The sequence below is a fragment of the Gallinula chloropus genome, assembly GCF_964237585.1.
Source record: "Gallinula chloropus genome assembly, chromosome: 12".
Taxonomy (NCBI): Eukaryota; Metazoa; Chordata; class Aves; order Gruiformes; family Rallidae; genus Gallinula; species Gallinula chloropus.
The window spans coordinates 19,218,018-19,230,229 of record NC_140097.1 but is presented as its reverse complement, the minus strand read 5'-3'; the positions used below and the strand labels follow the sequence as shown (position 1 = coordinate 19,230,229).

The 12,212-nt window shown below is 39.0% G+C and overlaps 1 protein-coding gene across 1 annotated transcript in view; it reads left to right on the top strand.

The window, feature by feature from the left end:
- Window positions 1-2,984: 2,984 nt before the first annotated feature.
- IARS1 (isoleucyl-tRNA synthetase 1) overlaps window positions 2,985-12,212 on the top strand; it is a gene marked incomplete at its 5' end in the record, with an annotated part of 97,193 nt that continues 87,965 nt past the window's right edge. Inside the window, 4 exons of the mRNA XM_084269570.1 lie at window positions 2,985-3,037; window positions 3,224-3,380; window positions 3,864-3,983; window positions 6,915-6,997. Coding sequence (XP_084125696.1) covers window positions 2,985-3,037; window positions 3,224-3,380; window positions 3,864-3,983; window positions 6,915-6,997 — 413 coding nt within the window. The remainder of the gene's footprint in view (window positions 3,038-3,223; window positions 3,381-3,863; window positions 3,984-6,914; window positions 6,998-12,212) is intronic.

Here is a 12,212-nt window from a genome sequence, read left to right as displayed (position 1 = left end):
TCCGCAGTGGTGCATTGTCTTAAAAATGTAACGGTTTTGTCAGCAGAAAACTATTAGAGAAACAAGAAAACAGAAACCTGTCGTGTTTACTGATCTGCATGTAAATTTGGAGTCTTGTCCAAAGGTGCTGGTTTATTGGATGCATTTGTATAATAATTTCTGCAACCTCATTTGTGAAGCTTTCACTTTGTGCTCAAAGGAATGAGTTGTCCTGGGTTATCTTTCTGACACACCTGGATTGCTTATAGTAACAAATGTCTTTTTTTGCTGTAGCTGTATGGCATTATTCAAGTCTCTGTGTATAACTGATCATGATTTTTTCTGAACTCAGAAGTCTTAGTGTTCTGCTCAGTGGAATTTGAGCCATAGATAGATTGAAATGTGCTTTGTCTTTTATCTCAACCTGTTATAAAATTCTTTTCTGAATCTTGGAAAAACTGACTTGTAATAACTGTTAGATATAAACTCTAATTGGCAGTATTTATCCTAATTCTGATGTAATAAACTGCTCTTGTAAGGGGAGCAGGTGTGAATGGTGCCCTGTGGTTACTGGACACTGGTTTGTGCATTCAGTGCTTCAGTAGGTAGAAAGGGCCAAAAGTGATGCTGTGATTCACGCGTGGAGCCTGTGATACGTGAGCAGCTTCCACAGCCCGGTCACAGTTACAGACCAAACCTCTAACAGGTATTTAATCCATTAGGTTATAAGGACTTGGCAGCTGGGCCAGTTGCCAAAACCTTGGCAGTTATCACTAAATTGCAAAGGCTGGGCTTGATCTAAGTGAAACGTGCAGATCCTCAGTCCTCAAGTCAGCTGTCTTGTATGACCCAGGTTTTAAGGGTGAGCTCTTTTATCATCTCCATTGTCTCTGGCCCTGTGATCTTGAGCTGTGATCAAATTACTGAGGAATGGCATGGCCTAATTAGTGCTTCGTTGAGTCCTTTCTGATACGATGATGAAAACCCTTGTACAAGTTGTGTATTTTGTATCTTAACGTGCTAAGACTGGTTATTACCTTTTTAAGAATACATCCAGGCCACGTCCACATCTTCCTTATCGGCTTCTGATTTCTTGTCCATCTGTGGTGCTGCTTGTGTGCTAGGTTGTGGGTTTCTCAATTAATTTTTTGCCTTACTTGATAATTTGAGTTTATTAGTGGGGAGAATGATCTGTCATTAATGCAGAAGGTATGAGTGGTGGAATTCATCTGCAGGTTTCATTTGGGTCAAATTTTTTTCATATGGTTCAAGCATTGAGCTGGCAAGTTCTCTGCTGCTCTGGGTTTCACTTAAGTGTTTTAGAGACTTGGCATTGCCAAGCAGCACGTCAGCTGTAACTTGAAGTGTCATCTTTGTGTGTTGTGGCTACTTATGGTTGCTATTTGACAAACCTGAGTAAATCAGAAGACTGTGTCTTTATGCCATTGCTTGTAATTCTGCAATGCTAAGTGAGACTTAAGGCTGATGTGTAGTGCTTGGCTTCTACTGAGGTTAATGCTAAGGGGCGTTAGCACTGAAGTAAGAGTTAGGAGAGCCTGATTCTTCTTCGCAGTTTTCTGTTACAACCTTCATAACCACTCTTCTTCTGTTATGGAACTTCCGTCTTAAATACCTGTATTCCACAGAACTTTTGCTTAGTGCTTGCTGTAGTGTTTTGTTCAAGTTTAACTCCTTTGAATCTTCTAGCAGGTCTGGGCCACCAGGTAGATTTATTGTGTGTTTCTAATGAAGTTGAGAGTTCTCTTCCCCTTGTCAAGCCTTCTCTTGTGAAGAAAGCTAATATGTAGTTTTGCTTGTAGTGACTTTGTTAACTTACCCAGAATTAAAGAATGACTTTGGCCAAACCCCACCAAAGACCATTCAGAAAATGGCCAGCAGTAAGTAGCCTCTTGTGGCTTAGGTCTGACAGGCTTGTTAAACTGAAGGGGAAAAAAAAAGACTACTAGTTTTGCCAGTACTCTTGAAGTCTGGAAGTTTGAGCTTTTCAAGATGCACAGCTGAGGTCTTTGAACTTTCTCCTCATATCTTTGTTCGAGTTCTTCCCCACATGTTCATCTTTCATTGCAATGTGTTTCAACTATGCTATCTGAAGCCTGGCTGCTTTTAGGAGCATCTGAGAGGGGTGGCCTAGCTAGATGGAAAAACGTGGTTTTAAACTTGTGATAGCAATGTACAGTGAAAAGGACCCTCCTCTTCATTAGCTTTAGTTCCTGTGCTTAAACTAAGTTTCACTAGTTCACAAAGCGATGCTGGCATGTAACTTTGAATGTGAAAACTTTTCCTAAAAAAATAAAAAGAATATTAAATTGTCTTTTGACTGCTTTCTATAGGAAATAAAAATAAAAGCATAATAAAAAATGAATGGCCGTAGTTGAGTGAATCTTTTTCCTATAACAAAACTTTGGTACTCATCTGTAACAATGACTAGGCTTTCTTTGGAATCTAGTACTTGCTTGCTTCCATGTCTACACTGAATCAGGCTCTTTAAAAGGTGGTACAGATTTCTAAGACAATGGATTGTATTTGTGAACTAATTTTTTTTTCTCCTTTCTGTTCAATATGGTTTTTTTTTTTCTGCTTGGTTGTTGCTGGGAAAGAATGGTTCAACAAGTTCCAGAAAACATAACTTTTCCAAATGAGGAAGAGAAGATACTGGAGCTCTGGAAAAATCTTAATTGTTTCCAGGAGTGCCTAAAGCAATCAAAGAATAAACCTAGGTAAGAATCTGTTAAAAGCTGTAGCAACTGTGTGTTGCAATGCAAGGTTGGCTTAGCTGTAATTACTTTTGTTTTAGTTTGGCTGCTCCTTTTGCATAAAGCAGTGTTGGCTAAAGTTGCTGTTGTGTCAGTTACCATTTCTGTTTCACCTTGTGAAGCATCAGCAGTGTTCAAACAGTAGTAATAAACCTGTAAATTCTTGCTCAGTGGGTTTATAAGAGAAATCTGCAGGTATGCAAGGAGAACTCTCTCCTATGTCTGGCAGCCATGGAGCAGCATGCTGGTACTTCCAGTAGTAATCCTGGTAGAACAGGCAATTGGTACAAATGAATAAGTTGAAATGTTGCCTTTCATCCCAACAAGATACCTGTTCTGATTTGTGATAAAGAGGAAGAAAATGCTCTTATCCTAGTAAGACAAAGGGTGTATAAGCATACAGATATGCTTGTCCTGTTTGAAGATTTGATGCTCAATTTTGGATTTAAGAATATTGTCTTGTGTTACAGGTTTAACTTCTATGATGGCCCCCCATTTGCTACTGGGCTTCCACACTACGGTCATATTCTTGCAGGAACCATTAAGGACATAGTAACTAGATTTGCTCATCAGAGTGGTTTTCATGTTGACAGGAGATTTGGCTGGGATTGCCATGGCTTACCTGTGGTATGTCTAATAAATCTGCTTACAGATATTGATTCCTCTTTCCTGTGTTACCTGATGATGTATCATGTTGCTATTGCTGTTATGCCTTGAGTTGTTGTGAAAAGAGAAATAGAAATTATTTGTCTGGTGTGTTACAATGGGTTTTGTCCTTCCAGTGATTGCAGGTGCTTCCTGCTGATCACCTGCCCTTCTCCAGGCACTTTCTTCATGACTATAAACATGTGTTTATTTGGTCTGTATTTCAGAAAATGTGTTGGTTTTTTTTTTCCCTTTTACTAAAGGACAGTGAAGAAAAAAAAAACTACACCAGGTTTATCCTTTAAAATATTTACTTAGTTCAGGTGCATTACTCATGAAATCCCCAAAGGATGAAGGAGGTCCTTCAGCCTCATTAGAATGCACAGAACATAAACCATCCAGAGAAATCTTGAAAGCCTTTGATGACAGCATGGGGTTTTGTTTGCTTGTTTTCCATGCTCCCAGGAATATGAGATTGACAAGACTTTAGGCATTAAAGGGCCGGAGGACGTGGCAAAGATGGGGATTGAAAAGTACAACCAGCAGTGCAGAGGAATTGTGATGAGATACTCAAAGGAATGGGAGGTAAGTAAAGACTCAGTGCATTGTATGTGTTCAGAAGTTTTTCAGCTGGAGTGAACTTGATCCTTCAGTCTGATTAGGTGCTTAAATCCCCTGTCTTGGCTACTGAGCTTCTCACTGGTGATCCTGAAAGGGGAGCAAAAGAACAACATTGTTGATCGGGCCAGGGAGCCTGCTGTGATGTCAGGAGAAGGTTACTTTAAGTAACCTGAGGCTCTAAGTTTCTAACTAGATAGATTAAAAAAAGAATAAGTATGGGGAACATCTAATAGATAATTGAACACATTATCTCTTTCTCAGTTTCTTCTCTTGTATGGAAACTTAAGAGAGATCTGATTTTGATTCTTTTTCAAATGGAACTGATAAAGGAAATGAAGGTTAACTTCCCTGCTTTCTGGCTCCCCAGTTTCCAGGCTTTTTGTTGCCAGAGTGTATGACTATAGCTTTTATTTCTGGAACAGCAGAAACTGTAGCATTTGATATTGTGTCAATGCAGGGTTGTGGGTAACCCCTCAGTCTTCCAAGAAAATATTGGTCTAAACTTTGCATTCTATGAATATAGTGATGGGGAGAGCATTGGTCTGTGCAGACTCTTCAGGCTGGAGAGCTGTTCAAGTAGCTGGGTTAGATATTTTCTTAAGACATGCTGCTGCTTTTCTAACTCTGAATAATAATCTGCACAGAGGATGTGATGCTATTGGTTTTTTTTTTTTTTCTTAGCAGCATGGCCTGAATAAACTACATCTAGCTGTGTTCTTTGTGTTTGCTGTCAGTCTGATGTGTCTGTGACATGACCCTTTTCTATGGCTTTCTGGAGCCGAGGAATAGCCCAGGTACTTTCCTAGCTGTGCGGCTGTATTACAGTGACAGCGCATAATAGCAAGTTTGAAAGGAAGAATGGAGGAACAGGCAGTATTTTTTCTGCCTTTGTGGCAAAGGGCCTTCCTAGGCTAAAGATTTTTTTTTCTTGCTAATTTAGAATCCCTAGTAGATTTTTGGGGTTTTTTCCTACATGATTTTCTCTAGATGCAGTTCGAATCTAGGTATACTCTGATGACCTATAAAGTCTGTTTCACTGCTTACTTCAAAATAGTTTGAAGAACTGTAGTTTTTCTGAAAAATCATGGTTTCTAGTAAACTTTTATCTTCCCTGTCAGTTGCTTCTTTTTCTGGGCAGAATAATCCTAATTCTTTAGGTTTTCCTTGTGCAGAAGCTGTTATACCACATCATGCTTCTCTAGTTTCTCCAGTCCTGCTGTATTCCTTTTGATTGAAAGATCAGTTCCTGATGTGAGCATTACTTGCCTCTTGCCCTTGGGAGTTTCGAAGTCAGGGTCAGTATCTGAAGAAACCACAGCTGCCTTTGTTAGAATAGCTGTGGCCTAAATCGAAGCAAGTGGCTAGGTGAAAAGCACAGGGTGTTTTTTTGTTTGTGTTTTTTGTGTGTAGGGTTGGGATTTTTTGGTTGGTTTGGGTTTTTTTTACCCCATATATACGATCATTCATGTGTATTGTGAAATACTGGATTTTGAAAGAATTATCAATGATTCTTTGTTGCTTTTAGAAATAAAAAGATGAGTTCTGGTTCATGTTTTATTTTCTGTAGCTGTTCCTCTTAGTTTGCTGTTGTTATTGGCAGCTGGGATTTTTGCTGTGCAGATGTCTTTTGGATGGTAAATCGATTTTTGTATTTTGTGCATAAACTTGTGCATGTTTATGTGTTTCCACACGTAGGCATATTTTTCAGATTATTAATCAAAGTAACGAAATTGGTTTAAATGTCTTGTTTGTGACTGGCTGGTAATAAATCAAAATACTTGGGGATAGCATTAGGAGAGGAATTCCCAACATTCCTGTTGGAGATAGTGTTTATTATCTGACTGGAGTGGCCAGCAAATGTTCAAACCTTCCTTGGATGAATAAGGTCTTTCAGTGCTGAGACCAAACATAATACTGCAGCTTCATGGATCCTTATACTAATCAGTCCCAGACTTTGCATCTTAATAGTTGAATGTCAGAGTGTCTTAAAGGTCAGAAGGAAAACTGATACATTTCAGGACCTCTGGTGTTATGTGGAAATACAGAGGTGTGATAATTCATTTGCTTTGTTTTCACTTTAGTAGTTTGACATTCAGTGTGGTCTGTGTGTAACAGTATCAGGACAGGTGTCTCTGAGCTCAGCTATTTGTGGAGCTAGGGGTTCTGATAGCTGTGAAATTAGTACTAGAGTGGCACTTGTCCAGTGAGTCTCATTGCTAGTTGATTACTCATTAGTCTTCATATTCCGTGCCAATGGAGGTGACCACAGTACGCCCCGAGACAGGGCCGAACACCTGTCAGCCCCGTGGTCTTTGGCAGCACTGTCATAGCTTTGGGAAGTCAAAGGAGGCAGTTGGCCCTTAAATAGTTCTGATAACTTCTAGTGACATATGAGTTTCAGCACTTCTTTGTCTTCAAATTACATCATATTTTCATACAACTGAAAGCTGATAGACTGTGTTCTGGATTTTGACTGTCTCTGAGTGGGTTAAATATAGAAACAAGACCAGTGCAATCAAAAGCAGTGTTCAGGCATTTGAACCTCAGCTGAACCTTGAATGATCCATCATTGATGAATGGCCCAAATGATGTACTGTTTCTGTTTTGTAGCATTCAATACTTTTGCCTGTTGTGTGAGCTGGGTTCTGAACAGTTATGCTCATGGGGACACAGGTTCCTCCTGTGTAAGCAAATGCCCCGAATTTGTAAGCAAATCCCCTGAATTTTTGCCTGTTTAAACATGGTGTTTGGAGCTATTGTCAGGCTAAAATATTTCACTGATGTGTTTCACAGATTTGGGACAAACACTAAGCTATTGTACAGAATAAACATTGGAAACAATATGATCTTTAGTGTTGAGATGCCTTTCCATCTGTGTGTTTTGTTTCTTAACAGTTCAGTGTTACCAGATTAGGACGGTGGATTGACTTTGAAAATGACTATAAAACGCTTTATCCTGAGTTCATGGAGTCTGTGTGGTAAGTTAACTTATACACATTGTATATGTGCTTTATGAATTTGGAATGTCAGGAAGCCTTCAATTAATGTAATAGTGTCCTGGTCCATATGTCACTAGAACTATTTTGAAACAAGCCAAATGAAGGTAAACAATGGGCAAAATAATTAAGATGGTGTATAGTATCTTGATGTCAAAGTGAGGGAATTAACTGACCTTGTAGTAGGTTTTTCAAAATAATTTTCTTTTATTCAGACCTGAAATCATACATGTGAGCTTAATGGCAGTTCTGAAGATCTGTTAGTATGTTCCTTGCTTGTCTTAGGAAATTACACTATATCTCTACATTCTTGATGTTCTTCCCACTGTTAACTGCAACTGGGCAAACTACCCAAACTCAGTTTTGCTCTAAACCTCTTCTTTGAGCCTGAATTTAGAGGCTGGGAACCTGCTGTTATCTTTTTCTTGGCAGCAGAGTTTGACAACTGTCTTGGACTCCTGGTGCAGAGCTAAGTAAAGTTTGGGTATTTTGGCAGTGTATTCAAAGTGACTGTTGGAATTCCAAAAGACAAGCCAAGCTTATAGGTTAAGGATTAATCAACTTGACCGAATGCAGTGGAGAAATAGCAACATCGAGTCCTTCAGGTGGTAAAATTTTAAGGTGAATTCTGGGGAGAGGTTTAGCAGAGCTTGCTGAGTAAAAGCCAGTGGAAAGCAAATTTTATACATACTAAAGTACTACTGATCTTCTTTAATATTAGTCTTACTAATAAACTAAATGTGTTGTTAGTTACATAGAACTGTGATAAAAAATCAACATAAGTTCTAGTTGTCTGTGAAGTTGTAGAGGGCTGAAGTGCTAGTGAGTTCTCTAAGAGCATTGAAAGAGATGGTGGGAAGGGAGCAGATGTTTAATCAACTTAGCTGAAGAAACTCTGCATAATGATAAAAGCTGACAAGAAACTTTTCTTTCAAAAATGATGAAAATGCTTAGTGGCACCTTAAATGCTGTTTAACTAGCATTTTCCAAAGACCATTTAAAAACCAAATTTGAACTAGCTGCAGGGTATCTCATCAGCCAAAGCATTTTCTGTGGGCTGTTTTTCTTTGTTATTACCTCCCTCTTTGCAAGAAATTTCTTAGTCCTTCACCCAATTTACAGCGGTTACTTGCTGTAACACTTGCTTTGGATGCAGACTCTAAACTTTGGATGTGAAATCTCTATGCTGTGAAACTTCAAGAAGCAATGTAGGCAGGCATCTTTTAACTTTGTACTTTTTTAGCTCCCTGGTGCTATTATTTTTTTTGTGTGTGTGTAATCATGTAATGAAATAGATTTTTAAAATCTTTTAAAAATCGATTTTTTTTTGGGAAAAAAAGTCTTCTGACTGGGAAGGCACACTTCAATGCCTTTGCTGACTGACAGTAGAACAGGAGTTGGAACCACTGGTGTTTGCACAGAGTGTGCAGGAGGGGGGAGTGTGGCATACCTATTTCTAGAAGGGTCATAATGCTTAGAGAGCAGCTTAACTAGTTACAGTGATGCTTTTGACAGGATAAAGTACAATAGTCTTAAAAAAACCCCAAACAAACAACAAAAAATTTAAAATCAGATAGTTACCTAGGCAACCAGCAAACTGAAAATCTGTGTTACTGAAGTTACTTTTTGGACCCATTAGAATTGTTCATTTGAGGGATAGATTGTATTATGCTTTTATTACGATCCTTATGGGTTCCTCCCAACTCAGTATATTCTGTGATTCTATAACAATTGATTTTTTTTTTTAAATACAAGTTCCTTTTTAAATTAAAAAAAAATTAAAACTTTAATGTCCAGCTAAAGAGAAACTGCAGATTAGTTTCTGCATTGATGATAACTTGGAGACCATGTTGGTCTGTCCAGTGTTTTTCTGCCTTGTCTGTGTGTGTGTTCTGCATGTGGGAGTAGAGTGCTACTCTCAGGCTCAGAAAAAAAATCCACAACGTTGATGATAATATGGTACTGAGCCTGGCAACTGTGGGTTTTGTGATTAAAGTATGGTAAGGATTTGTCCTTAGTCTTTTAATCAGCTAAGCTTACCTTTTTAGGGTTTGGTGGGGTGTTTTGTTGTTGTTGTCTCCAGCTTTTACTGAGGGTTGAAGCTCTGGAGTGGAATTTCTGGCCTTCTCTGTATTGTGATGTTTACATCCATGATGTCATACACAATATTTACGTTGAGTACAGTGAGCTAACAAATGTGATACATGTTTCCAGTGGTGGCTTATTTTTATCCAAATTATTTAGGCTTGAAATATTTTAGGACTCAGACACTAAGTATATCTACTATTAATATTACTTTGTTTTGTAGATACCCTATACAAGCTCAGGGTGCTTAGACAACACTGTTTTTTCCCATATTTTATAATGGTTTTGTTGGAGATGGCTTTTTTGTAAGCATTTTGGTGCTGGGTCATGTGGTGGCTGACAGTAGAAGGAATTTTCAGGCTGCTAAATTTTGTCTTGGAACACAACTGCATCCAGTGATAAAACTGTGGCATCCTGGTTGAATTTTTCAGTGGTGTCATGAAGTGGCAAGACTGCAGCAGTTGGTTTCTCATGCTATTATATAGCCAGCTCTTCATGTCTTAACTAACTTAAATAGAGCTTTTAAGTTCTGATTCTGTAGAACTTGTGTGTCCATCCTTCAGCCAGCTTGAATCTCAATGAAAATGTGTCCTTCAGTCTAAAGAGTACAATGGGAATGATATTGCTGAGCTGGCATGGAACAAACAGGTAATACATTCCTGCTTGCTTTGTGCGCAGCACGAGATGTATGCAGTGAGATCAAGAGCAGTTTGATGTGATCTTACACTTCTTAGTGATCTGCAATTGGTCTGAAAGAAGTATGTGAGCTTTGGGGGGAAAAAAAAAAAAAACAACTGGCAAATTGTTTTTCTTACTGGCTTATTGCATAATTCTCAGGCTGCTGTGAGTTTGCACCGCAAGAACAGTTCTCTCTGGCTACAAAGGAAACAGGCTGGGAAGTGCTGCGGAGAGGAGAGGAATAGCACTGTGGTCAGAGCTGTGGCATGCTTCTGGGCCTGATGACTAGGGATTTTAAGTTCAACACCCTCAGGGTTAATTAAACAGCTTTCTATCTCCATCTCGTGGCCAAATTAGAAATTGCAGTCTTAGCATAATTTTAGAAACAGTTGAAAGCTTTGTGTGTTTTGGAAGGCTTGTATGTGTGGTGTGAAACCACAGGTGGTGGAAACACTTCTTAGCGACTTCTGTACACAAAGTTCAGTGTGAAGATGCAGTATGGACCTCCCTTGGGTGATGGGGCTTTTTGTCTGTTTCTGCCTTTGCTCCAACAGACCCATCTCAGTTGTTCCAGCTTCAGTTCTCCTTTTAGGATTGATATTTAAGAGGCAACTTCTCTTTCCTTCCTTACCAGGTGCAGCCTTTGGCCTCGTAGCCCTACCCTTCAATGTTCAGTGGTAGCATTGGGCTTGGGGTGCCACTGCGGTACTTGTAACCTGCAGCTCAGGAGGTCATAGGTAGCTCCTGAAACTGGAACATTTGACTTGGGTGCTCAACTATAAATGTGTGGCTTTGCTTTTGTGTTGGCATGAATTTTTTGCATACTTGATATTCTCAAGATGAGCTCTGTCACTAATGCCAGTGTCCAGCTGCCTTAGCCCTTCTCCATGAGAAGGTGAATGGGGACTCCCCATGGAGAGGAGGACTGTTTATTGTACAGATCAAAGCAAATGGATTGGTTTATTCTGTGTGAGCGGTGAAAATTGTTTTTCAAATTTGTTTTTTTCCTGCTTGTGGAGTTTATCCATAAACACTAAACCAGAATGATTTCAGAATAAGAGATCTCTGGGTCCTAATAGGATTGTTGCATTTGTGTGTTCCATGATTGTTTAATGATTCTCCAGAGAGATACTGTTCATAAGAAGTCTGTTTTGTCCACTTTTGTACTAGCTATTGGCATTTTACTCAGTTACTGTCAGTAACATTTAGAGCTCTAGTCCCCTTGTTACCTTACTGTTGCAGTGTTGATATATTACCCCAAAGATCGTCCAACTAAGGAGGAGTTCAGGGTATTCCTCCTTCAAAATACAGCTAATTCTAACATCAGTTTTAGATATTTATATTTTCTACTATATTGTTATCTTGTGTTTCTGGCTTGATCCAGAATTATTCAACACACTGATCCAAAGATAATAGCTTGGAGGCTAGACCTGAAGCAGAATCATCTCTGTATGTTGGAATTTCAGTGGTAGTTGAACATAAGACTTAATGACTTCTGTACTCAAGATTCCTAGTCCCCAGAACAAATGCTTTTCCTGTCTGTCTGAAGGTGTCTTTCAGAGATGCTATTCAAAAGACAGGCTGTCTGTGTTTGTTACTGGACTTGATGTTCCTCTTATGTTTATGCTTTTCTGACTCATGCCCAGAGTTGAATGCTCTTTTCTGTCTTTCACCCCCATGCATGTATTTTTGATTATTGCTTTCTTTTTGATTTCATGTTGTGTTTCATGTGTTACTCAGGAGTCACAGGAGAACCTTTTCCTCAGACTCTCAGCTGCTTATGGTGCTGCATGGATGCAGACTGCTTGGTGAATTGGGTAGATGACAGGGCTTCTTATTTATTGTGGTGTTTGTGGTAGGTCACTCAGCAATAATTTTGTTTATCTGTGATACCATGAATATGTTGGAATCATACTGTTGTAGATCTTGCTGTCATAATGTTTTACCCACCTTATTTTTAGCCCTTGTGGGTAACTGAGATTACAAATCCTACTTTTGTTGTTCTTTAAAAAGAAAAAAAATTGGGAAAAGCACTTTATATGAATATTTGAAAAGACCTTTTGATGTTGGTAATGAGGACTTGGATTTTCTGGGAAGCTAGCAGTTTTCCTACCTGTAGAAAACTCTTAGATACTGAGTCATTGCAAACAGAACTGCTTGATCGCTTGATACTACGGAGTAATGGCATTAAGAACTTAAGAAGCTCTAAGATGAAATCCTTCTCTGGCAGGTGAAGTAGAGTGTCTGTTTGTAGAGGACAAATTGCTTATGAGATACTGTAGGATGTTGGACTTTGTGTGAGATGCCAGTGGTGTTTTGAGTATTGCATTGGCTAATTCAGTGTATTTTTGGAAAAAAAATCCTTTTGTAGGAATTCTTTAATATCCCTGTGATGTTTCTGTGCTGTGTATGTGACTTGAGGCACCAAATGTTG